At 51.4% G+C, this 27,212-nt stretch overlaps 1 protein-coding gene across 2 annotated transcripts in view; it reads left to right on the top strand.

Annotated features, from left to right (window-relative positions):
• Gry (trafficking protein particle complex subunit 11 gry) overlaps nt 1–27,212 on the top strand; it is an 84,104-nt gene that overhangs the window by 13,021 nt on the left and 43,871 nt on the right. For both annotated transcript variants that reach the window (XM_077695297.1, XM_077695298.1), the window contains exons 6-15: nt 19–92; nt 2,609–2,705; nt 5,980–6,113; nt 7,218–7,359; nt 8,053–8,143; nt 12,190–12,275; nt 13,610–13,688; nt 20,257–20,311; nt 22,357–22,502; nt 23,492–23,553. In XM_077695297.1, coding sequence (XP_077551423.1) covers nt 19–92; nt 2,609–2,705; nt 5,980–6,113; nt 7,218–7,359; nt 8,053–8,143; nt 12,190–12,275; nt 13,610–13,688; nt 20,257–20,311; nt 22,357–22,502; nt 23,492–23,553 — 966 coding nt within the window. The remainder of the gene's footprint in view (nt 1–18; nt 93–2,608; nt 2,706–5,979; nt 6,114–7,217; nt 7,360–8,052; nt 8,144–12,189; nt 12,276–13,609; nt 13,689–20,256; nt 20,312–22,356; nt 22,503–23,491; nt 23,554–27,212) is intronic.

Raw genomic sequence — 27,212 nt, 5'->3', positions numbered from 1 at the left:
GTTCCCCTCTGGCCGCAGCAACTGCTCATCCGGCACCAGTTCAAGATCGGCTTCCTGCACGAGCTGAAGCAGGACCCGGGCGTCGCCATTCGGTGAGACCACTGGCACACTCTCTCGTCGGGCGTGCGGGAGGGAGCCTGTTCACACTTACCCTTCCTGGCAGCAGTTGGAAGCAGGGGGGGGGGGCACGAAGTTAAAGCACTGAAAAGACTGCTCTGTCCCGATAATAGTGGTAGCACTTTTATCAGGAACTTCCAACAGATAACGGGGATATAAAGAAAAACGTGTGGACCAGTGGAGCCCTTTAGCTGGCAGCTGCCAGCCACCACCAAGGGACATGAGTGGGTGGTTGTAGCGGAGCATCTAGTTCGGTTTGGTTGTATCACTTGAATGCTGGCATGCAGTTAGCATAGTGGTAACTGCGTCTTTAGTGCTCGCTCATACTACTTCTCTTCTGCCCATAATGCATCGCTGTAGCACAAAATGTGACGTTTCTAATATTTCTTGCAGGTTTTTCTTTCAGCTGGAAAATTTCTCTCATAGCCAGAATGAAGCTCAGTGTGTTGTTCTTCCAGATTGAGCAAAGTCGCATCTGGTCTTCATGGCCAGTGTGGCGCGTCTCTCAAGCCCCATTGCAAGCTGCCTGGTCTGCCAGGCCTGACCCCATTCGTGAACACTGCAGAGTTTCTTATATTTCTGCCACGTGAGCGTTTAAGATTACATTACACAATTGAAATTTTGAAGGCCATTTCACTCGAGGTACAAATTATCGGAACACTCCGTAAATGTTGTATGCATGTGCAAAACATTTGTATCCCAGTCAGCCCTACCAGAGCAGTTACTAGTCTGCCATCACAAAGTGCGTGTCAGTAGGTGTTGGGGGGCACGCAAAACTGGGCACGCAGCCTCTTTTGCCGAGGGCAGGCGATAAGAGCAGATGAGGAATGTGAGGGAGGAGGCGGGGGCGTGATAGTCACGCGGAAGGAAGCTCCGATTGCCCCCCTTTTTTTCCCACCTGGCAGATTGAGCTGAGGTGTGCGAGCAAAACTTTGATCCGGCGAGGGGCAGCAGCAGTGAAAGCCTGCAGGTATTAAGTGCGAACAAACCGTGGTTCAATGAAGTCACCGGGACTCGCAAATGGTTTCATTAAATTGGGAACTTTCTGAAAATGATAATGCATTGAGCCTATCCAGAGGGAACCCAAATGTTGTTCACTGAATGGGGAAACTTGTCAGATTTGGTTTTGTAAATGTGAAGCTCAGCTGCTTGTGCACTGCATCCTTTACTTTGGCAGCAGTTGTGGAGAGAAAAAAGTGGAGCCTTTGAACAGGCATTCAGGAGGTGCACAGTTTAAGAGAGATTGAAACACTGCATCTTCTGCAAGCTTTGAATAGAAAGAGCAAACGCTGGAAAAAATCATTTCTAGATCTGCCCTTCTTCCCAGAAAGTATCTCTTGATTTCAAGCGAAAATTCTGCTATTCAATACTCTACATGGAATTCAAATTTTGGTGTTAATTTAAAAATATACTGAGCTGAAGTTGTATTTTCATTATTTGTGCAGAGAGGTTTGCAGGCGCGACTTGTTTGGTAATCCTTTGAGCGTTGCGTAGTTCACTTCTGTGAGAAACATTGCGAATGCCAAGGGTGGTTTTTTTCTCTCAGCACTATCTATGGCAGTGTGTGGGGTAAAGGGAAAGGATCAACATTTGGGGGGTTGGTGCTGGATGTTGTACACCTTGAACGGCACTGTAATTAACAGGCAGGAGACGCTGCTGTTTAAGAAGGTTTTCATTATTTATATATGTTGTGGCAAATTTACTGGGACAAGTTTAATTATTTGAATTGGGATGGCTTTTTGGAACATAATCTCGCTCTCAAGCTAAGGGGCATGAAATGATTATTGAGAACTAGAAACCACAAACGTGTGTGTGGAATGTCATTGTCTTTGTGAAAAGTCTTGGCTACAGCGTCCTTTTTTTTTTCGGTTGCATGTGAGCCTAATTTCACTAAAATTCATCAACCCATGCGACTGCTGACTGCTATACCAATGCAGCTGTATGCCGGTGCTGTGCCAACTCAAGCAAATTGTGCGTTTGTGCTACTGCAACAACTGCGACATTGAGAGATGTCACGCAAGGAGATTCCCAAGTCCCCAGACATCCCACTATCTTTGCCGTGGCATCGTTAGGATGGGCAGATTGACCCAGTTCGTGTTGCATGCTGTTGAGGGTTGAGTGCGTACAGTTTGTTTGGGCACTAAGGGTGGGTCCAAGCAACGCTGGAGTCCTCACGATGGCCCGCAATGGTTCAAGGAGAAATGGAGCAGTTTGGAGAGAAAGGCCCCTTCTTGGCACTGCTTCTGCCAGTCTCCAGTGGGAGGTGGCGCTTTTGAAAGCACGGGTTCACCGGCTGTGTGTTGTGGGGCAGCTCCACTGCAGCCCCGAGTCGTGGTCTGCTCTTGCGGTCTGTGTCGAGGGGAATGCGGTTGCGGGGTCGGCTGCTGCTGCTGCTGGTTGGGGTCAGCAGGGCCCGTCAACGAGAGGCGGCGCCTGGGCAGCAGCGGGGGAAGTGAAGTGCGCTGTGTTGCCCCCCCCCCTCCCCCTGCAGCCACTACAAGCAGGCCTACGTGGACCTGCTGGAGCTGAAGACCAGCGACGCCAACATCCTCGAGGTCAAGACGGTGGCGGGCATCCTCAACTACAAGGTGGGTGGCTGGGGCGCTGCCGCAGGGGGAGTGGAAGGTGCCGGCCTGTGCCACTGTCCACTCGGGACAACACTGGTTTTTGTGGGTCCTGTGCGTGATGGGTAGTTCTGCATTCGGAGTGGTGCTCAATGGCTGGTGGGAGTTACGATGGATCGAATCGGGCCAGCAGTTTCGTTTTCGTTTTGGGCTTGCATGAACGCATGTGCCAATGTTGGAAGAAGCGCTCAAAAATACGTTTGTCCTTGAACCTCATGCCACGCACGCACTGATGCCGCCCTGAGTGAAACGCTTTATAAGCAGAGTTGCGAATTGGGTGGGTGATCAATTCATTGCCGCCACAGTGAGCACGAAAACGCAAATGATGGCGCTTTATGCGGTGAAGTTTGCAAATTAGGAGGTACGGTGCTGCTCATTTGGCATAGCAATGTATTTTTGAAGCTGATGATGGTTGCAGATTGCTTGGAACGGCCACGCATCTTGTGCGAACAGCGGCTCCTGCGGCGTAGACCAGCAGTACCAGTGGCTGATGGGAACGCTGCTTGATGAATGCCACTAATTCAGGCTAGAATAACTTCTCCAAAAAAGTAATTGGTTACTTTTTTTAGGAGCACAACACTTTCAAAAACTTCAGGCATCAAAACGTTTACAAACAATTTTTGAACAAGTGTGTGTGTGCCGCTGTAGTTGGCGGCAAATGGCAAACGCACTCCGCAAAGCTCCTCGATTCCACATTTGCTTTCTGTTTAAACGCGCTGTTTTTTGTCGCACTGAACCTGTTTTTGGCCACTAGCTTTCTTGTTTGCCACGTAATTTGTGAGCAGCGAACCGTGCAATAAGAGTGTCATTGCCAAAAAACACAATTTGCGCAGCCTTAGGCCCGTTTTGACCCTACACAATCCAGTTCCACGATTGTCCATCGAAGCGCAAGCGCTGTCTTTCGGAGTTGGCAGCGACACTAGTGCCAGTTTGCCCTCTAGCATGAGACTGTCACCAGGGCGGCCCGTGCAGGCAGCAACTGCGCCCCACTGCATGACCACGTGGGCCCCCACTCTTCCCCCTGGGGGGGGGGCTTCTGATGGGGGCTGCCCACGCTTGCCACGGAGGGAAGGCAGGGCAGTGCGTGCCTGCTTTGAGTGCCTACCAGTGTGGAAAGCAAGCGAATTTCCAGCAGGGTTCAGCTGGTATTTTATCCCCCACACGCCCGCTCTTCGTTCACCATGGTCACAGAGGTTCAAAGAGGAGTCGCGTGCCGAGAGTCTCCGCTCACGCTATGCGGGGCTAAAACTGGACACGCAGAGCACGGGACGGAGGCGCTGCTCACAGCTGCCTGCCTCCCTTGCAGTGTGTGCTCAGTTTTGGTGCTGCAGTGCGTTGTGAGCAGCCGGGCAGCACAGCGTAGCGGCAGTCCCCGGCCGGGCTTGTGGGCATCGGTTGCGCTCTCCTCCCGTGTCCCTGTCCCAGCCTGGCTGCCTCGCCTTCGGGCGAGCAGCAGCCGCCGCCAGGTTACCCAGCGGGGTGGGGACCTGCACCGTTGGTGAGGCAGAAGTGAAGGAGGCACAGTGCTTGTGGCAAAGAGGCTGTTGCGGTCGCAAAGGAACCTCTCTGCACTTGATGCGCACCCACCAATCCCAGCCCAAGAAGGAAAGGTCAGGCATGTGTTGAGCCTGTGGCTGATCAAGGACAAACTGGAAGGTGTGTGCACGAACCTGCAAGTGAAGTGCACTGCACTGCAGACATGCTTGTAGTGCGAGGTCTGACCAGTGTGCCAGGATATGGTGGAAGCGGCAAATATCCAGCATGCGCGTGGTTGTGCTGTTGTGTGCCATCTTTGCACTTAGCATCCAGGGAAACCAAATTGCTTCGCTTTGCTGGCACACGAGTCGATGACAGTCACGACTGGGCACACAAATTGAGGGACTCTATTCTCACACTTCCTTCAGTACTTCAGTTTGTTCTGATTTTGTCTGTTTTGAGTGTACTGTCCTTATAAAGAAGTGTGTCTGGATATCAAACTCCACTTCCAGTCCCTTTTCACGGCCCTGTCCATTTTTACACTGAACTCTACATAACACCTAGCCTACCCTCAAAATCACCTTAACCTAACCTAATGCAACCGAATCAGACTGGACCAGACCGAAGCAACAGTTGATTAGACATGGCTACGTAGTTGCAGGTGTTAACTTTGAGGTTGAAAAGTGCACCAAACCTGGTGAATCATTAGATATGGATAAGGAGGAGTTTGCCAGAGCTTATTTTAGTTATTTATTTACAAGTACCTTCAGGGCCGAAGCATTATAGAGGGGATTGTGTGCACACAAGTGTGGACTGAAAAGCATAGAAGCATGGACTCAAAAACGTAGCTAGGTGCTGCAGCTTTTTTCTCCCCCAAATAAATTACGTAAGATATTTTTGACAAGAAGTTAGCAGAGGCTGACGAGGAAAGCACCATGCGGTGTCGACATTGTGCATGGGGTTTTTGTGTATGAACCTTGTTTGCCGTTAGTCAACCTAGATGGTGCCACCATACTACCACAACGGGCCGTTTTCTGCCTTTGCTTTGTTTTTGACCGTATTTGTACCTGGCTTGCTTTTGTTAACATAGAAAATAATTGTTTTGTGAAACATAATGTTTGCTCGACAGATATGGTCACGTAAGACACCGTTGCTTATGCCAGTCGGCCAGTGTCGTGTAAGACAACCCCAAAGCGGCGGACAGCTGTGCAGCTAAAACAAGCATAGTGCGTGCAGTACCAACAGCAGTATGCGTGAGTACTTCTATGCTTACGCGTACTCTTGTAACCTCCACTGGTTACCCCACCATTCTTACTGCTGTAAAGAGAATGTGCCCTACATTTAAGCGCAAATAGCTCGTTCTGCAAGCTTATAAGCCCTGCCTTGTTTGTGCTTGCTTTTGCCGGCCTCAGCCAATTGCAGAGCGGGGCAAATGACATCGTAGGTTCTGTTGCGGGAAATGGTCGCATGGCCGTTCCCTTTTTTCCTAATCATGTAGCTTATTTGAGTGAAGTTGTCAGTGTGATTCTAATACTGAGGCAGTCTTATGACTGCTCATGCTGCACAGCTCATGCTGCACAGTGGGCCCCGCACAGGGGCGGTAATTTCGGCAAACAGCTGCAGCAACACACAGGGTGGAAGCGAGATGTGGGGAAAAAAAAAAAAACAGGATTCCTCCTTTGGGCAAGGAAGGAGAAACTCGGGGAGGCCTTTGCTGATGCCTCCAGCGCGCTGCGCTCCTGATTCCGCTCCTCCCTTCCAGCTGTGCCAGCTGGCCTTTGTGCAGAACATTCCCCTGGACGCCATCCACCAGTTCCGGCGCCACGTGGACATCTTCAAGGACCGGCTGGGCAACCCACGGCTGGCCTTTGAGCACTGCGCCTGGCTCTCCAAGCAGTGCGTGCGCCCCTCTTCTTGCCCTCCTTCCCGCTGATGCGGTATTCCCGAGCGTCTGTTGTGGGTTGTGGACGAGCACACGCTGATGGTTAATTTGACACTGCCCTTGTTGGACGCCACGGAGCGCTCTGTGCCACGCAAGGCTTGGGGTATCGGTTGCTGGAACAACCTTGAGGGTTTGATGAATGCTCATCTGGTCGGGGGGGATACATTGGAGAAGCTAAAATGCACCAACAGATAAATACTAACACAAAATGTGCAGCAGACATTTTGCCTCCCCCATGGGAGCCTTATTCGCAAGCCTTGTTCACAAATTTTGTTGGGGGGACGAAACGTCTGGCTTATTTATTTATTCATTTTTATTCGTTCGTTGCTGTCTTTTAGCTCCGTCAGTGCTTGCTGAAACCAAAGCAGTTTAACCACAGGCACTCCCCACTCTGCCAGGCGACTGCACCCATGCCCACGTGACCCTCTTGTTTGTGTAATACATTTCTTGAGGCACATGCTATGATGCAGTTACTCTCCTTCGGCATTGCACATTTTGTGACGTCCAGAATGATGTATTGATGATTGATTATGAGGTTTAACGCGCCAACACTGCACAGGCGATGAGGCGCACCATAGTGGAGGGCTCTGGATTAATTTTGGCCACCTGGGGACCTTTAACGGGTGCCGAAATCTCCTACACACGGGCATTTTAGCTCCATAAGAAAAGCGGCGGCCAGGAGTCGTACCTGCGTCCTTGGGCTCAGCCACCACGGCGGGTGGTAATGATGTATTCAGGTATTCAGGACAGGCATGTTGACTGAGGCTGCGAGGAACAGCAAAATGCCTTTTTCTTGCCTTATTTACCATCTGGCCTCCTAGATGTCGCTGGAATTCAGTGGGCTTGTTTCAACCTGGCTTGTTTTTGTCACAGTTGACAGTAGTCGTTTAGGAAAACATTGCCCAACAAACAGAGTCACAGAAGTGGCAATGTCGCGTACGCCAGTTGAATAGCGAAAGAAGAGCGCGTAAGCCGTGTGAACCGAAAGGGTCGCGTGGTTGCCCGCCTGGGCAGTCCAAACGTGCACCGACCCACGTGGGCCACTGTCTCCTGCCCAGGTTTGCGCACTTCGGGGAGCTGTTTGAGGAGGCGGTGAGCCTGGGCCTGACGGCCATCCAGACGCAGCACCCCGGCTTCTACTACCAGCAGGCGGCCAACCACGCCCTCGCCCGCAAGGACCAGGCCGCCCGCCTCTGCCGGGTGAGCGTGCCCTGCGCCGCTGGCTGCCATGTGCCGCTGGCTGGCGTGGCGGGGGCAGAAGTTGCGGACAGTTCCCAACTCCTTTCGCCATCCACAAAACGTGGCTTCTGATTTATTCGTGCTGGTGGTGATGCCAAATGTGAACTTCAGTGAAATTAGAGCTGAATACTGGAATACTTGTGCACTCCTACTTGCAATGCCCATCTGCAGAAAAGCTCACTTTTTGGCTCGATTGAAATTTGACTTTTTTCGTACGTTTTGCTGCACTGCTCTACTTTTCTTCTTGCATACCTAATACTTTGTGTACTTTATTCTGTCAAGCATAATTGCCTAAAAACAGAGTTGAAAAGTGTCCTCCCCATACACACGCTTGAGGATCATCTTTTGTGGCAGTTGTATTTGCAAAACAAAAAGAACAAGAGCAAATACCATTTAGTCATGCGTAGACATTCCGTGCACTTTAAGCTGCGGGTGTTCATGTAAAAACGAAGTCATCTTTATTAACAGCACCTTTTTGTGCTTGATTTGGAATCAGAAGTATAACAGCTCCAGCAAAAATGTGAAGCAACCATGAATGGAGCAAATTTTGTTTGGCAGCTTGCATACCCTGTCGCTCACTCTGCTCATTGCAAGGTAGAGCCGGCCTCTGTGGCCGTGTCTTGGTCTTCACTGTGGTCTCTCTGCTCGTTGCAGGAGGTGGAGTCCCCCCCTGAGGGCAACCTACTCGAAGGAGAGGAATCTCTCGAGTTCTACGGGCAGAGACCCTGGCATGCCAGGGCACTGGGTAGGCTGCTGTTCTTGCCCCATTGCATTCTGGCGTGCCCCGTGTTTCTCTTTTGTCGTGTGGGAAACTCGGCTGGGTGTTGCCAATGTTGGTGTGCCTGTGTGGGTGGAGCGGAATGGGATGGCACCTGCGAGTAGTGGAGAGGTGCACAGCCCGGTTCCCCCCGGAGGCAGTTCGAGGCGGGCCACAGTGGCGGCAGGGAAAGTCCTTCACGGCACTGGGCGAGGGGCTGATGTCGTCCAGGGTGTCCAGCCAGGCCGGTGGGGAGGCACCCCTTGGTGGCCACCCACACTGGTGCCCGGACCTGGCCACTGTGCCCATTCTGGGGCCACTTGCGCACCAGGCAAGCCCAGCGTGCTGCTCTGATCAAGGCTGGCATCCACGGCTGAAGGAAAGGCCAGCCAACTGTTGGGTTTCCTCGTGCCACAGCATGACCTGTGCACGCACCTTGCCCAGTGTGCTTCCCACGACTCCTGCGCGTTCTTCCTGGGAGTAGCCAGGGGAGAACAGTGATGCAGGCCAGGGGCGTGCCGTGTCATTCAGTGCCGTCAGTGCATTGGGACCCACTGGCCTTCGACGCTGTTCGGGTCTGCCTACACAGGGCCTCTGCTGCGGCATGCATGGGGCGCTGCTCCCGTCCACTAGCTATACGAACCAATGAGAGCCCGTGGCGTGCGCCCATCACACCAAGGGGCCCTGCACCTCTGGCCTCATCCGACGCTCACCGACTTCTGGACATGCCGGGGGTCTCTCGAGGAGCATGGGCACAGTGTGGGCACAACTGTGTCTCGACTGGACTGTGCGCTGCATCTTGTTATCGATCCGGGTATAGCATAGCAGGCCGCAGCCTGGCCACATCGTTGACCAAATGCCTGGATGGGGATCAGGCCGCAGGCATAACGCTGCCGCTGCAACATTGGTGTACTGTTGCAGGTAAAGAGAGAAAAAAGAGAAAATACCGCAGCAATCGCACTGCGCACACGCTCCCAATATCAATTATGTGCGGTTTTGAAAGCTGCGCTGTACGAGAATTTTCACTTCACAAAAATGTCCAGAGAAAGTTGCTCATCGACAAGAGAACCTTCATGCATTGCCTCCTGTGAGCAATTGATGGGGAATCAAAATCTTTCGTTGCAATGGGCGTTTTGTTGACACAAAGTTTGTTTCAGGGGGCCATTTGGCTGAATGTTTCTAAGAACATTTAGCCAGGCATGTGCTAGTATCCATTTTTGTCTTTCTAGTACTGTGTGATCAAATACTGACGCACCATTTCAGATTCACTTTGAACAGTGATGTGTTGTCAGAGGCTTTTACTCCTGCTTGGCTCGCAGCTTGACAGTCGGGCTTTTAAAACCCTGCTTGTGCCAGCTCTGCGTTCCGCAATACTGCTGTGCACAGGCTGTGGGTTTAAGGGGAGACACTGGTCTTGAAGACATTTTTGTTATTTTTGAACCAATCTCCTTGAAATTTGCACATTAAGTGTGCTTTAACATCCTTAGCACAAATATGCAGTCAGTTTTCATCTATATAGTCTAAGTTCAGAGTTTTGCAACATGTTATGTCATTCCATTTCGGGCAATTTTTAATTATCTGCTTATGATATACTTGAATAATTCTTGTTCCTTTGTGCTCTCGAAGGACCAGGGAGTGCAGCTATACCACAGCAGTAATTTTATCACCGTTTCTGCAATTGCTCTGAACTTATGAAATGTCAGGTCATCAATTATCAATGTTTTCGTAAAACAAAATGCATAAAAAATTATACTAGTACAAAGAAATTTTATATTTTGCTGGTTTTATTGCACTGTTCAGTTCTTAAGCTTTCAAATGCAGCAAGAATGACGCAAATCTGACCAGTACATCCCAAGATATTGCACCCGACAGTTGACCTCATTGGAAAAAAACTGGTTTTGAGAAAACAGGGCACAAAGTTCGGAAATGCAGGGGAAAATGACCATTTAGCCAACTTCAAATGGTGACAGCTTTATTATATTATAGTACAGCTATAATATTTTCCAGGTTCATTCTTTGGGACCTGTAGACTGCAAATAAAATTAATACAGAAAATTGATTTTTTGGCAAATTTTTGGTCCTCAAGACCAGTGTCCCCCCTTAAAGGGACACTGAAGTGAATTTGTCAAGCTCCCGTTTTTGCTTGCACTGCGTAGACTGGCTCAAATTAGCACACTTTTCATTGTTTATCCGGTTGACTAATCGGTAATTATTTTACAAAGCGCGAAAGAAGAAAAACTACCATGCGCGGTTTGCGGCGGCCGCACCAACTAAGCTGTGACGTTGGGAGGAGGGGGCACCATCATTGGACGATGCCCAAGGTCAGCAATCAAACAAGTTTCGGTTTTGGTTTCGGTTCTGTAAAACAACATGTTTGACATCCGATGGCATCGTTGGATGGGCATTCTTAATATCGCAGTAATCGTAGTACCGCGCTTCTGCCATGTTGTCGACTGTAAAATGGATAAGATAAGCCTCCCAGGACGGCTTGGAATCATAGCATTCATTAGCTGAGCCCTACGCAGTGCATGAACGCCCTCCGCGTCCCCGCAGACGCTCAAATGCATGCGCTTTTCCCCCATATTTGGAGCTTGCCTCACTCATGCCTGTATCGTAAAAAGCGTGTTCGCACCAGTCCAAGGGTCTGTTGATTCTGGCCTGGGCCCACTGCCTGCATGCAGTCGGTGCATATGGCAACAGCACGCCAACGAGAACTCGCTAGCGCGCCAGTGCCAGCCTGCCCGAGTTCCGTGGACTAGTTCGTGGAGCTATGAACGTTGCGGCCAAAAAAAATGTGAACCCAGTATAGGAAACATCGGCGAAAGACGAAAAAGTGAACTTATATATAAAAAAAAAAAACGCACGTACCCGCGGAGATTCGAACTTGTGACTGGCAAAGCATTTCGGGTGACGTACCTAGCGCTCCAGACAACTAGGCTACGGGCGGGGGATGCTGATGGTGAAAAAATAAGCTCTATAATGTATAACCAGTTTACACTTTTATTTAGTTTTAGTATTTCAAGCAGATTAGGTGACTATTTGTTGTATTGAGCTCGTGCAGTAAGCGTCCCCCGAGTTTCCACAATAGCTTACGTCTAGCAATTGCATTTCGTAGACGGAAAAGCGTTCGCAGATGCGTAGTCGTGCTGCTGACCGCTGTGCTCGTTCGCCCAGCGCAAAAAAGTGCTTCCCGCACCCTAGTTTTACGCTGTACGATAAAAATATCAGTTGATTTTATTTCCTTAGTACCTATATTGACTTCGCTGACTCTTCTCCCCCTTCAAGAGGCCTTATATTTTCCTACTGGCGTACCAGTCAGCGAAGCGTCGCATGTGCGCTTGTGCAGCGCTTGTGGTAAGCGACCTTGACTTGGAGCTAGATACAGTGTACAAGGTAACGAAGTAAAGAAAGGCACATTCTTCCATTCCCAAACGTATTGTGGCTTAGTTTCTACTGATCGAGCGAATTGCGACTACCCGTCGGCGGCCGGCGGACTAAACGCTGGGCCGACTGACTCGGTCGCTGAAGGTCGGCGAGCCGTGCAGTAGCGCAGCCAATTGCCAGCTCCTCTCCTGCTGACGTCACACGAAAACGCCACAGAAAATGGGCGAGCGTAAAGAGAGGAGGACAGAATTTTCGAATTGATTTTTCTACTAAATAAATTCGCGTAAACGCGCTCAGAGTGGTCGAAACAGGGCCTAGGGACTCCGGACTACAATTTGCGCTCATAATCCCGCATTGTTTACAAATCACTTCAGTGTCCCTTTAACGGGGGCCGTAGTTTAAATGGAGGGGAACTCCACAATGTCTCGGGGATTGCGGTGCCCTTTCAGAAGTGTGGGTAATCCAAATTTGCCCTTTTGGCTTACAGCATGAGGCAGCTAATAGCACGCTGAACTGCACGTTGCCAACTTTAATTGGTGGATTCAACTCGCAGAAAATGTCTCTGAGTGAATGCCCAACTCCTGCAGAAGTGTGCCCTTTCTGTTTGTGTTTCCCTGTAGCTTGCTGCAACTTCCCGAACTCCCTCGCAGGTAAGGGGGAACCGGTGGACGCACACACGGAGGACCAGGGAATCCAGGCACTGCAGTACCGGGAGAAGACGCAAGTGGACCATTCGGTATGCGTGCCCCTCCCCTGCCCAAAGCTGCACGACTTGTGGTGCTCTGCTGTGGGCAGCTGACACCCTCCCTCCTCTGTGGCCAGCTTGGGGGTAACAGGGCAAAGGCAGTCAGCGCCTGTCTGTTTTTCATCCAGTGTTGCACTGTTACCACTACGGCTAGCTAGCTGCCACCAGCTAGCGGTCAGGTTCGGGACAAGAGTAAATGCCAGAAGGAACTCTTCGAGTGGAACCCAAATCGAGACGTCCACAGAACAGACGCTAACAGAGAGTAACAGCGTCAGAAGAAACGATCTGTTTCAAAGTGAGTGAGAGTCAACACTGGGTGGAGGAAAATGCTCCTGGAACGGGGTTGTCCCACCTGGCGTCTCAGAGGCGCAGTCGTGACAAGTCCAGGTGGTGTGTCCAGGTCCAGGTGGCGGTGGAGCACGCTCTGAGCTCTGCTGCAGAGGAGAGAATGCGGCTTGCCTTGGGGCGACCTGACCCGTGTGCGGGGAAGGTTGCGGTTGTGGAGGACCTCTTCGGGCACAGCATGGGTCTGGCCGCCATGCATGCCGGTCACACTCCACCCGCTGTGTTGCTGTTTTTTCGCGGGATCGCCCTGCTACTGATGGGCTGGCAGCCGGCGCTGGGTCGTGCTGTGGTCTCGAGTGCTCGGCGCCATAGCCGGGGGAGTGACCTTGGTGCTCTGTGCCTCCTTGCGTCTTCTTTGTTGTCGTCGTTTTGTTTTTCGTGTCTTTTCTTCTTGTGGGGGTCCTTTCTGTCGTGACAGAGCCCAGCTCACCACTCTTCTGCAGTGTAGCACTTCAAGTGGTGAGGGGCACCCCAGCCCCTCAAAATGGCCGAAGCGGTTCTGGCCCAATCTGTACTGAGGGTGCAGAAGAATTCTGCTCACTGGACATGCGTGGGCATTCTTCTCCTCGGTTGCCAGAGCTGTGTCCTGGGTTGAAAGCGCCATTTTTGGACACGGGCCAACTGGATTCTTTTAGAGGGAGTGCTGTTCGCTAGACCTTGACATTTCACAAATGTGCAAGGCGCTCTTGTCTCGCATGGAACCGGTGTAGCTAATATGCTAAGTTAGGCTTTGAAAGGGGCCAGCCTTTGTTGCTGTAGGGCATTTTCTTTTGGTGTTTTTAACGAGCACTGCTTCCTTCTCTTCCGCCATGTGCCAAGCTCTGCTGCTGTTGGACGAGACGTTGCACTCGGTTGCACAGTTACTGCAGAGTTGTTGCCCCGTGTGTAGGGCGGTCGGAGGGTGGAGGTGCCGTGAAATGTCCTGCACAGCTGTTTACCCGTGCCAAGCAGCCAACCCCCTCCTGTTGTTCCCTGCACAGGGCCTGGTGGTTCCCCTGCTGAGCAGTGCGGTGGCCCAGTTCAAGAAGTACCGCTGCCCCCGCATGAAGCGCCACCTCAGTGAGTGCACCACTGCCGTTCCTCCGGAGCGGGGAGGGGCCAAAGCGGGGAGGGGCAGGCACGCACCTGCACGTCTGCATCGCAGCAGGGCTGTAGCACTGTGCATGGCACGGAGGACCCTATATTTGGCAAAGCAAACCGCGAGAGAGACGGAAGCGCATCACCTGGCCGGTGGTAGGCACCATTGCGGGGAACAGGTAACCCATAGTCCCTTTGCGGGCAGGCTGAGCAAAGGCACGTCAGCAGTGGTGCTTCTGAAAGCGACCACACATCCTTTGCAATGACTGGGTGGTCGTTTCCAGAAGCAGGAGCCAGCCGGCCAAAGCACTCAGCTCCTGCCTGCCCTCGTACCTGTGGCCTCCCGCTGATCCTGAGTTCCTCGTGGGCGAGCGGCTGCTCTGTGGCGTCCCCCCATGGTGACCTCCAGCCAGGGGAAGCAGTTGCCCCCTGGGCTCTTGGCACTCTGACTGCGGGTGTGCAAGTGCCAGCCAGCAGCTGTGGAGCTGAATGTTGGGCAGAATTTTCACAAGATAGACGACAAATATTGTATCGAGTGGTCATTAGGGAAACTTCTTTACCACAAGCCCTAACACTTTTTACTGCAGCTCCAGTCAAGTGGTTTTTTGGAGCGTTTACTGGAGCTTTCTTTTTGAGTTTTTGCAGCTTTTACTGCGGGCCCCTGTCATCATGTACACAATGATGATGAAATAAACGTACTATTATTATTATTATTGAAAACAAAGGCAGCACCTGTCGTACATGCCGTGGACTTCACATCTCCAACTGATTTGGGACAGTGTTGGCTAGGCATAAAACTTCTTTCCAAGTCCAGGGTGGCTACTGTTCTTGATTTTTCTCCGATGTCTATACCTTCTGTAGAAGAAGGTTGAAGCAGTGAAAGAGCAGCGGGAAGTAGCAGCATTTTCAGTGCCATGGCCTCCTGTCTCTCTCTCTCTCCCTTTTTACGCTCTCAATTGTGGGTTGCCTGCAGGATTTGTTCTTTTAGTCACCCATGTGTGTTGCTGGAGCTTCATTTGGGGGGCTTTGTGACACAGCAGGGATGGGGATAGATGTAGGGCTCCTGTGGCCAGCCACAAGCACTCAAGTGTGAGCCATTGCACGCTTGGTCTTCTCTAGCAGCAGGTGCTGAGTGCTAAGCATTTGATATTGCGACGTGGCAGTGAAGGCACTGTTCGTAATAAAATGCATTAGCAGGCAAATGCAAGCCGGTAGCTAAGGCAGCTTCAATGTCCAAGGAACAGCGCGTGCGTCTGCAAGGCTCGGCGTTGTCGTCTCCTTCCTCCAAGGCTATGTACAGCTTGGCTTACAATCAGGGCTGTGGCACGTATCCCTTGTCTCTAACTGAACACCAGGATAATGTCCGCTACTTCATTGAAGTCCTTTCCTCTGCCAAGGTGCGAGAGCCTGTGCCTCCGGCAGTGCGAGCACCGGCGCGGTGAAAACGACGGAAGAAGGTTAGAGGCAGATTAGATCGCCGGAATGGTACGGCTTCAGACGGGATATGTACGCAACCTGCGACATTGAATGAGATGACGGCGAAGGTGTGAGGGGTCCAATTTCGTAGGTCGCAGGAGTTACCATGCGTAGGATGTGGCAAGAGCCCGTGAAACAGCAGAGCAGTTTTTCAGAGAGCCCGACATGGCGCGATGGGGTCAACAGGAGTACTAAAGTGCCATAGGCGAAGTACACATCGCGATGGTGCTGGTGATAGCGTCTTTCTGAGCATCTTGTGCTGTTGGTATCCGGGCGCGGGCAACCTGGTGGGCCAAATCAGCGTGCGCTACCACGTCTCGCGCATATTCGGTTGTTGACGTCGCCGACTGTCCAATGGCAAGGCAATGGCAAGGTCCAATGGCAAGGTCCAATGGCAAGGTCCAATGGCAAGGTCCAATGGCAAGGGTCGCGCCCAAAAAGGAGAAAAAAAGGAGAGTAGCCAGCAGTGTCGAGGCAAGAAGAATTATAAGTAGGGGTGTGCGAATATCAATTTTTTAATTTCGAAGCGAATTCGAATAATAAAAATAAAGTTCGAATCGAATCGAATATTTTTCGAATATTTTTCGAATACGAATACCTATTGTTTTTCGTAAAATTAAAGTTTTCACCATCTAGAGACACAAAAACTGCAACTTTATTGCACAACAAATCATACAAAGTAAAATTAGAAATTACACAATACCATGGCACTCAGCAGGTTAAGGTCTGCACTCACTTAAATGTTAACATGGAGAAAGGTTAACTGCTCGACATGTTCGGGGAGCAGTGACAACCTCCTGCTCGTCACGACTCCACCAGATACCGAAAGCAGCCGCTCACTTGAGACGCTATAGTGGCTGGCATGCCCGAGCCTGTGCACATTGCCGCGCGCTGATACAGTAAAATCTCGATGATACTAATCTCGCGGGACCGCGAAAAATATTCGTATCATCCGAAATTCGTATGAATTAACACAGACCAAAAAATTGAGCGCTGAAAAAAGTTTTCGTTTATTTCTTCTCTTACTTTCGCATGAAGAAATTCGTGATTTTTTCTGCTTTTTTTAACCCCCATGTCGCAAAGCAGTCCTTTCTGGAGCACGTAAAGCTTCGCGCTCGTCTCCTCACTCGCTGTGCCCAAGCTCGCTACACGCCGCAACAGTCAAGCGTGAACCGCATGGTGCGTTTTTGCACGCGATTCGCTCACCTCGGCTCTGCGAGCGCTGTATTTTTACGCCCGCATCGACGATTTCGCGCCCGCGGTAGCGCCTACCTCGGTCAGAAAATGACGCACGACGCGTGCGGCAGAATGGAGGAGCCTGACTACTTGCGATGAGATCGAGAGAGCCGGCTTGCCTCCGCTGGCATAGAGTTTCATACTAATATATTAGTATGAAACTCTATGTCCGCTGGAGATGGTTAGGCTTAGCACCTCGGCAAATATTTTACGGGCGCTAGCGGCGCGGATGATGTTTTATAGTACCGTTTTCGCATGCATTATCAGCTCCTTTACCGCACAAGCAACTTCGTGCCTCCCTTGAGCCGCATTTTAAAGAGTGGTTAGAAACGGTCGCTCGAGCGCCCGCGCCACTTCGCGGCTGGAGCCGACGCCATGTTGACGCCGCCGGCCGCGCCGCGCGCAGCGTGGGGGTGGTTTCCCGGCGGTGTCAGCGCGCGTTGGGCGTGCGCAGAGCGTTTTCGCGAGCAGAAAACAACAACAGCCTGGCCGTTTCTGGAGAAAAAGTGACAAACAGGGAAGCGAGAGCCGTCGCTTGCTCGTTCGGCAGTCGGGTGCCCGCCGGTTCGTTCGTATCTTCCGCCGGGCCGCCCAGGTCCATTCGTAACAGCCGAAATTTTCTCATTGCAAACAATGCAATTTCGCCGGGACTTTTCGGAAATTCGTATCATCCCGAAATTCGCACCCCCGGAATCATATCATCGAGAGTCCACTGTAACTACGAATAAACACCAATACAGTCTGCGAAAGCACGTACCGTTCTCGTGTATATGCTTCGCGACTTTGCTGCAGAGACACGCTCAGAATTTTTTTTTTTTTTTAGTTTTGGGTGGTTCGAATATTTCGAACCATAAAAGTGTCGTTCGAATCGAATCGAATACCGAAAAATTCGAATCGAATATTCGAAGTTTCGAATATTCGCACACCCCTAATTATAAGCAAAAGTAACGTGGAGTAGTGGTACATCCCAGTCACGGTGGTCAGCGGACACGTACATGGCGAACATATATCGGTGAGCGCATTGTTAAAGCGTTCAGCAAGTCCGTTTGTCTGTGGGTGATAGGCGATGGTAAGGTTGTTCTTGGTACGGCAGGAACGAAGGAGGCCATCAATAACTTGAGACAAGAAGTACCGCCCACGGTCCGTAAACAGTTGATGAGGAGCCCCGTGGTGCAAGGTTGCGTCAAGTAGGACGAAGTCGGCTACGCCTGTGGCACAGCTGGTGGGGAGGGAACGTGTGATAGCGTAATGCGTCGCATGATCGGTGGCAACAGCAATCCACTTGTTTCCCGACCGGGACAAGGGGAAAGGGCCGAGAAGGTCCCATCCTACACGGAAGAATGGTTCTGTGGGGACATCAATTGGTTGAAGGGAGCGGGCTGGAAGCAAACGAGGTGTTTTTCGGCATTGGCAAAGGTCACAAGCCGTGACGTATCGCCTCACGGATTGGTAAAGGCCCGGCCAGTAAAAGCGCCGGCGCACGCGGTCGTAAGTCCGAGCCACGCCAAGGTGACCAGCTGTTGGCGCGTTGTGAAGCTCGCAGAGGACGTCAGAGCGGAGATGCTGAGGCACAGCAAGTAGCTCCTCAGGCCCGTCCTAGCAAAAGTTTCGGCGGTACAAGACGGCATCACGAAGCATAAAGGCACGCGTAGAGGGGTCGGCCGGCTCGGAGCTGAGACTTTCGATGATCTTGCAAAGCGACAGATCAGGGCGCTGATGGTCAGCAATGTTGAGCAAGTCCGACGGAGCGAATACGTGGGGTCGTAGCCATTGTCTCGAGGGTCAGGGGGTCAACAGGTTTACGAGACAGGCAGTCCGCGTCCCTGTGCATTCGACCAGACTTGTAGACCACCGAATAGTCGTATTCCTGTAACCAAAACGCCCAACGCCGAAGTCGGCCGGTGGGGTCCTTGAGAGTGGAAAGCCAGCATAACACATGCTGATCCGTAACTACAGTGAATGATTTGCCTTACACGTACGGACGTAACTTGCTTACAGCCCATACAAGTGTGAGGCATTCACGCTGAGTGATAGAATAGTTGAGTTCGGCCGGCCTCAAGAGGCAACTGGCATAAGCTATCTCTCTGGTTCTCTGGTGCGACTGGCCTGTTGCTGGACCAATACAGCTCCTATGCCATGCCCACTTGCCTTAGTACGAACTTCTGTCGAAGCCGTGTCGTCGAAATTGGGCAAAATTGGACAACGAGTCAGACGGTCAATGAGAGAGGAAAAAGGTGTGGCTTGCGCGGAGCCCCACGAGAACGAGGTATCGGTCTTCAGAAGATCCGTGAGTGGGCGGGCTATATCAGCAAAGCTCTGGATGAAGCGGCGGAAGTGAGAACATAGGCCGACAAAGCTGCGAACGTCCTTCGCAGATCGAGGGGCAGGAAACTCTTTGACGTTGCGCACCTTGTCAGGGTCCGGTCACACACCGTCAGCGTCAACTACATGTCCCAGGATCTTAAGTTGCTGGCCGCCGAAATGTCATCAGGACGCCTTGAGCTGGAGGCCGGCACGATGGAAGACCGCAAGGATGTCCGAAAGGTGTTGGAGGTGTGTCTCGAATGTTGGGCAAAGACGATGACGTCATCCAAGTAGCAGATGCACATCGACCACTTGAAACCACGCAAAAGCGAGTCGATCATCCTTTCAAATGTCGCAGGTGCAAAGACTGATCGCATGACCTTAAATTGGTACACGCCATCCAGTGTCACAAAAGCGGTCTTTTCGCGGTCCATGGCGTCAACGGCAATCTGCAAATAGCCAGAACGTAGGTTGATAGATGAGAAACAGGACGCACTGTGAAGGCAATCGAGGGCGTCATCTATACGAGGGAGTTGGTGAATGTCCTTCTTAGTGATTTTGTTCTAATGCCAGTAGTCAACGCAGAAGCACCACAAACGATCTTTCTTTTGCACCAAGACAACTGGTGATGCCCATGGACTTGAAGACAGGTCAATAACGTCCTTGTTCGGCATTTTTTCTACCTCGTTTTGGATGACTGCCCGTTCCGTATGAGACACCTGATATGGTCGCTGGGATATAGAGCTCTCATTACCGGTGTGGATGCGATGCGTTACCCCTGAAGTCTGGCCTAATGGACGGTCGCCCAAATCAAGGATGTCCCGATAGGATGCAAGTACCTCGTGCAGTTGACAAGCTTGGGAGGCAGAAAGGTCCGATGACATCATCTTTGTTCATTCATCGGAGGTCGGGAGGTCGGTTTTCAAACACCCAATGGCGAAATTAGGTAAAGTAGCGATTAACGAGGTGCTTGATGGAGTGTTCCAAAGAAACACTACATTCACCCATGCACCTGCTGGGTGCATGTTGAAAAAGCGTGTGCAAAGCAGTTACCCACAGCAGTGTGCGGCAGTGAGGTTCTCACAAGAGAGCAGGCAATGTGGCTGCAGCTCATTTAGGGCCACTCTTTTACGCGTGCTTGCTTCAGGCCCTCGGGAGGAGGTGGGCATTACGGTGTGTGTTTGCAATAGCCTTCGAGGGGGAATGAAACGAATGGCTTTCAGTGCGTCATGAGAATTGTTGGTGGCCGTTGGTGTGCCTCCAGTGCATGTGGGCATCATTGTGGCTCGGTTTTGTAGGGACTTCACCTGCACCAGTGATATGCACATTTGAAGGGCGTTGTGCAGCAGCTAAGCGGAAGGCAGTTTGCTCGTTCCTTTGGGGGGGCTGCATGGGTTGCTTTCCCCTGTGGCTGTGGACACTGGGTCTGCCACACGTCAGTGGGCGGGGAGAGTGCGGTGCAGCGCTTGTCCCCCGAGCAGAGCGGTGTCGAGTGGAGTGCCCTGACGACGTCCCCTGCTGCTCCCCTTGCCAGTGGTGCAGATTGCCGAGGAGTACTACGCCAGCTCGGAGTACGACAAGGCCCTCAGGTGAGCACTGGTGCAGCACCACTCCCTGCTTTCCCCCCGCGGGAGCATGGAGCAGTGCTGTTTGCTGCCTTCCCTGTGCTGGCAGCAGATGCCGAGCTCACGCTTCCTGCTAGTTGCCGTCTTTGATTGCAACCATTGGGCGGGCACTGCTGCACTGTCCCTCTCGGGGGGGGGGGGGCCCTTTCATCAGTTGTGAGCAGTGCCCCCCCGTGCTGTTCTGTTCGGCTGGCCTCGTTCACGGAGCAAGAATAAAATAGGAGGGGAAACAGAGCTTCCTGGGGCAGCGTGATAACATCACAAGCACTTGGCGATCGTTAAGCTTACAGCATCTGGCAGCATGCAAAGGATCTGCGCGGTCATCGCCACGGCCGGCGCGCGTTCTATTCGCGCTCGCCCACTCCAACCCAATCGCATCGGCATTCAGCCGGGTCGCCAAAACATTCCGTGGCCGAAGCGAGAGTGTGTGCGCTCTTCTGCACTTCTGTTGCCTGAAGAGCCCGCCTTAAAAATGTCCAAGAATGGCTGTGATTGCGATGTATGCAGAAGCGCGTCAGAGCGATCGACCGCGGCAGGCGCACTGCGAAGGAGCAGACGATTTGTCGTCAGCTCGGGTCGGCACCTCGAGCAGGCAGGCGCTCAACAACGCGAAGTTAGAACCCTGATAGTTATTATTTGGTCACAAATTATTACAACGAATAGTCTTTTTGAAAACGGCTGTCAAAGTAACTACAAAATTTCTCAGTTGTGTCACGAAGGGTTGTCGACGCAACCAAACACGCCGTTTCGGCGTGTACGTGATGCTGTTTTTATGCATATTCCGGTTACGGCTGAGCGCATTTTGTGAGGTCTGCACTGGCGTGTCGAAATGAACTGTTCACCTCGCACAGCCAATATATTTTGGATATGCTCGACTCCTATGGTGACTGTGATGAAACGGTGGCGTACCTTGAGGACAAACTTGCAATACAGGATGCAAACCATTGCAAAATCACATTGCATTTTCTAATGACATTGTTCAAACGTTGCCATTTGTATATACGTACCGGCAGACGTGAAAACCTAGTGCACTTTGTTCAACATTGGTGCGCCGCCTTCGTCAAAGGACCGCGGACACACCGGCACAATTGTAATCGCGAACCGCGATGGAACCGCAGACAATCCCGCCATTATCACACTGAGTAGATGATCAACTGACGCCAGAACAAGCGAAAACGCCAACGAGACCCGGAGTGACCTTTGCATGTGTTGTCTGCTCGCCTTTCTGTCGTCTGCTATCTGCTCCTCCTCAGCCGCGAGAACAGTTTGCGGCAGGTCTGAGCTGCTCCCTGGTGCAAATGAAATACTGCAGCTCCAGGACTGGTAGGCGGAGCCAATGCAGCGTTGCTCCTGCAAATAAAATACGGAGCAGTTTGGCGCTGCTCAAAGCTGCTTTGGGCACGCAAGACAAAAGAGACCAAGTGCCAGCATCACCGACGTTGCAGGACGATGATGCGTGCACACTACGTCTGAGATAAACGCACGTTCTGTGCCCGCATCATGCAGCAGCTCGAGTGCATGGCGATTCACGCCTTGTGGTGAATGCTGAAAACAACAGTATTGCTTTCAATGCATTCAACCAGGTGCCACTGTAAAATTGTCCGCCACCGCAGCCCCGTAGCTCCGTAGGTCGCCATAGTTATCATTGCGACATTATCTGGTCGCTCTATCGCGCCGACCGCAATGGGTGCTTCCTCTCCTATGTATTCTTGCTCCGTGGCCTCGTTGCAGCCACCTGTCCCTGCTGCCTCGTTCCCACCGTGTTTATGCACGCACTGCACCCGGCTGTGGGCAGCCACGGCTGGGACTGGCTCTTGGGAGAGCAGTACCCCACGGGGAGGGACGTCAGCTGTTTCCTCTTCAAGGGAAGCACGAAAGCCAGGGAAGCGTGATGGCTGCCACTGCCGGAGCGGCCGTTCTCAGTTTGACGTGGCAGCGCTGTGCAAGCCGCCTCGGCATTGTTGAGAGCGACAGCTGTTCACGAGCCCCTCTCTTGCCCCCCTTGGCAGCATCCTGACGCACGTGCTGTGGGACTACCGGAGCGAGCGGTGGCGGCCCCTGGTGTCGCACATCCTGCGGACGGCCCTGCAGTGCGCCTACCTGTCGGCCTCCCCACAGGCCTTCCTCATGCTGGGCCTCGAGTTCCTCGCCAGCTGTATCCTGCCACTCTGGGCTCTGGGGGGGCAGGGGGGGCTATCCAGGAGGCGCTCAGCGACTCTCATGTGTAGTGACGTCACACAGCCGGGAGTGACTTGTTACAGGCCAGAACTGGAAACACGGCGCTTTAGCGTGCAAGTGGTGCAATCAGATGGAACCAGAAGCCCCACTGCACTCACCCAGTCATGTGTCTTGGCCACCCATGATTGCACAGACAAGGTTCTGTGGCTCGGCAGAGAGGTCAGCCAAATTTGGCTGAACAGTCAGCACTTCTTCATGGCTTTTCTTTAACATCTCAGTCAATTGATTGAAGTTTGCGATAAAGTCCGTGTCATTTTCTGGGGCAGAGGAGTCTTCTTTAATGAACCAAGCTTGCATTTTGCCTCCATGGCCCCTGAAAAGAGACACAAAAGTCCAAAATCAGGTTGGCTTGTGACGGCACATTAGAGTGTCATGAATGCAAATGCAGCAGCAGCAGCAGCAGCAGCAGCTTATTGATGCAGAAAATGCAAAAGTACGACAACAGGCATCACCTTTACTTTCCCGCACTATGATTTGTGGCATGAATGTTGAAGGGCGAAGTGTGGGATAGGTGCAGCTTGCCCAAGTGTTCTTCGGGGGCATGTGGGCAGCGGCGTGTGCGTGTAAAATAATTGTGTGCAGGAACGAAACCTGAGGCAGTCTAGAGACCTTTCAGTTTTATAAGCTACTCAGCCTTCCTTCTACATGTCACCAGGCCCATATATGTGCACACATTTACCATTTGCAGTGACCATGACCACTGTGTGTTCACGCCCATTGCTTGTGTAGGTATGCAACGCTAACTCCCCCCAGTGGGAGTTGTTGTCAGGCAGACGTCTGAAATGCATGCAAAAGTGGACACATAGGTGACACTGGTTGCATTCTGCCCGCCTGGTGCTGCGGAGTCGAGGCGTGCACATTGCTGCTCCCAGCGTGCCCACTGTGTCCTTAACAAGCGTTGGCCAGGGATCCAGGGCACCCAGGAGGAGAAGAGCTCCGTCCAGACGAGCGTCTTCAACGTCATTGAGGTGTGTCCCTTGCTCACTTCGTGACAGCCACGACAGGAACACCTTGTTCCCCGGGCAGCTGCTGCACCCTGCCGCCTTTCCCAGTTTGCCCCCCGCACAGTGGAAGGTGGCGGCCAGGTGTGCCAGAGTTACTCAATATTGGCCGCAAGGGCCACCACTGGAGAGGCCGGCGCTGCGATCGTTTTGACGTCACTTGTTGGATCCCCGTTCCTACCTTGCTGCGTAGTTCACTTGCAGTGCTTGCAGCACGTGACACTTCGCGTACAACACGCTTTCTGAGTGTAATTTCGTGCTAATTTTCGGCGTTTGAAGTTCATTATCAGTTCGTGAAGCGTAGTTTGGCCTCATGGAGACTTTATAACCGTGGCAGGCTGCAAGCAAACGGCTTGAGCGTGCTAGTGTATGCAGACGTATGCGGCCGAACCCGGTGTAAGTGTGAGCTGTGGCTCGTTTCCCCGATCAACATTTAGCTCGGCTGTGACGATGACGATCACCGAGCTAAATTTATCGATTTCGGTTGTCGTTCTCAAGAAATAGGTGAAGCAGGAAATCAAAGCGTTTACTGCTCGCAGAAACGCTCCGCACACACATCTGCCGTGCCTGCAGCCCGCCAGTGGCTCGAACCGACATAGGTCGCGACAGCAACACCTTGTTGCCGCTTTTTAAAATCACACTGATCGCGGAAAAAGAGGTCCACATTAGCGAAAGTGGATGTTAGTGAGGTGAAAAATTGTGCTACGTAGTGTCATCAGCTGCGATTTTCAAGGCGATGCTCAAATATCTGCCGCCATCTACACCGACCGGCTGTGGATGTCGGGCCCCGCGCCGCCGGCCTGTTTGTGCACGGTGCGGCGAGTGGCCGAAGGGTGGCAATACCTGCGCGCAAAAATCGGCCGAGGCCGTGGCAGGTATTTTGATCAGCGATCGCTTAATGGCAGTCACCACGGATACAAACTTCCACATATGAGAAAGGGGGTGACAGTGTGGTGAAAAGTTGTGTTTGGGACTGTCATTGGCGGCTGTAAGGATAGGGGTGATGAAATATCTGCCTCAACGCTAAGCCTAAAGTTCCCAACATTGGACTCCGCGCCTCCGAAACCGGCGGCGAGCTAGCTGTTGGAGAAGACCCTCTTCTAAAACTCGACACGCACAAGCGTGTTGCTTTGGGTTTCCATAACTTGTTGGGGGCCTCCAACGCTTGGTTCCCCTATTCTTAAACTCCCCATTACCCCACGATGTGTTTCGCCTCGTACTCAACCGCGCCTTCTGTGAGCTCAAGAGTTCAATAACTTGATCCTAGAGAAAGGCGCAGGCTTATTGTAAACAGACAAAAGCCCGTGTTGCAGAGGTCTTAATTAAAAATATACATAGCCATGTCTAAACCCGCTCGAAGGCGTTAAAAACTCGCATTAATACCATTCGTACATCGCAGACAAGTTGTCGCGAAGCGTAAACATATCAGCAGTACAGAGTACTACTGATCGTTAATCAAATCAGGGCATAAATATAAAAAAAACAGTGGAGGGGAAGTATGCACTGCTTAAGCCAAAGTGCAGATCGTACCTGCACTTTTAAGCCTGTGCGGCGAAGCAATCCACTCATCGGTATCACGTAGTCATTCATTTACCGGGCAATGCGTGCAGTACGCATGGTGAGATCACAACTGAGCGGCACATTTCTGTCACTGTTGCAAGGTCTATTTTCTTGCACACACAGCCGCGTACATGTCAGGTCGTAAATATTTTATAATGAATTAACAGCGTAGTTTTATCAGCAGTAATTGTATCGTCCTTGGCATTAGCTGGCTGCGTACGAGCTGTCGGTGGCGATGGTAGCAACTACCCAGCCGCAGCGGTGCCATCGGGAACAAGCGAGCCGTTGATTGCTAGCCCGGATTATTTGGTCTGTAGACAACTTTCTTCTGTAATTTGCATCAAAACCCCAAGCAGGGAGCACACGGTGGCCACAACAAAAAACGTGCGGTCGCATAAGCACAGGAAATGGTTGTAGCAAACGACAGCATAACCCGGCGTCCTACAAGTGACATCACAAGTGACGTGGCGATATGGTATTCTATTGGACTTGCAGTCGTTTGGCCTTAGTGGCAATATACTCAATGTTATTCAAGACTATTTGTCTGATCGCACATTTCGTGTCCGTGTGGGGACTGCCCTGTGTAGAACATTTGTTCAAGAAAATGGCGTACCCCAGGGAGGAGTGCTGAGCTGTGCACTGTTCATTGTTAAAATGAGTTCTCTTAAAAAAACTGTGCTGCCTCGAACTGTTTCATACTCTGCCTACGTTGACGATATCCAAGTTAGCTTTAAATCTTGTAATCTGTCGATATGTGAATGTCAAATGCAATTAAGTGTCAACAGGCTGGTTACATGGACTGAAAAAAAATGGTTTTAAGTTTAACGCTGATAAAAGTGCTGTTGTTGTCTTTTCTAGGATACGCGGTGTTCAACCTCTTCCTTATATCACGTTAGGAGGTCCGCCCATACCAGTGAAAAGGAACACAGGTTTCTAGGTATTTTTCTCGACCACAAGCTCACATTCATACCACACATTAAATTACTAAAAGTAAAATGCCTGAAAACAATGAACATTTTAAAGGCACTATCTCATCAGTCCTGGGGAACGGATACAAAATGTCTGCTGCCACTTCTTAATAGTGTTGTTAGGTCAAGAATAGACTACACCTGCATTGTATACCAGTCTGCAACCAAAACAGCACTCAAAATGTTGGACCCAGTATACAACTTGGGGCTTCGCTTGACCACAGGGGCATATCGAACAAGTCCTATTCCATCCCTTCATGTCGAACCAAACCAGTGGTCTCTAGGGTACCAGCGTGCCTACACTGCTCTGATGTATGCCGCAAAGATGAATTCTCTGAAGGAACACCCTCTGAATACCATAATAAAAAATAACACTACTGATTATGTCTTTGAAAACTGACCATCCATAGCTCCACCTTTCCCGCTGGCAGTGTCACACCTCGTCAGCGAGTTCCAATTTCCTCTTACTGATGTCTACTGTACCTCAATTTCTGATTTGGTCGCTCCGTGGGCCACTTTCCCAATTCACTGTGACATGTCCTTTAGAGAAATTCAAAAGAAAACGTACCAAACTGTGTCACCAAACTTTGTCATTTTCTGTTTCTCTGTGACAAATACAAGGCAGCTGAATTTTACACAGATGCTTCAAAAACTACCACAACCGTATCCTGTGCTGCAAATGGCCCCCTACTTAATATATCCAAAACAATGAACACGAATACAAGTATATTCACTGCAGAGGCGTACGGTATTCTACTGGCTTTAAACCACATTCTTCAAAACAAAATTAAGAACTCAGTTATATAGACAGGCTCCCTCAGTGTCGTCTCAAATCTTTCATCTGGGAAGGTCAGTAGAAACCCTACTTTTAATTGTGTTTTAAGAGCTCTCCACTCGGCTTATGGCCTGAAACTCGTTGTCACAGTCTGCTGGGTTCCTGGCCACTGTGGCATTGCTAGAAATGAAGCTGCTGACCGTAGTGCTGCAGCTGCCACCCTTCGAAGCAGCATAGACATAAACGAGGTCCCATATCGAGATCTGAAACCTTTTGTAAGAAGGAAGCTGCGGGACCACTGGCAGCAACAATGGGACAGAGAA

Source organism: Haemaphysalis longicornis, unplaced genomic scaffold (assembly GCF_048455015.1).
Source record: "Haemaphysalis longicornis isolate Haplotype H1 unplaced genomic scaffold, Haemaphysalis longicornis Haplotype H1 scaffold_14, whole genome shotgun sequence".
NCBI classification, from domain to species: Eukaryota; Metazoa; Arthropoda; class Arachnida; order Ixodida; family Ixodidae; genus Haemaphysalis; species Haemaphysalis longicornis.
Note: the sequence above shows the minus strand (reverse complement) of the source record. Positions and strands in the feature narration are given on the sequence as shown.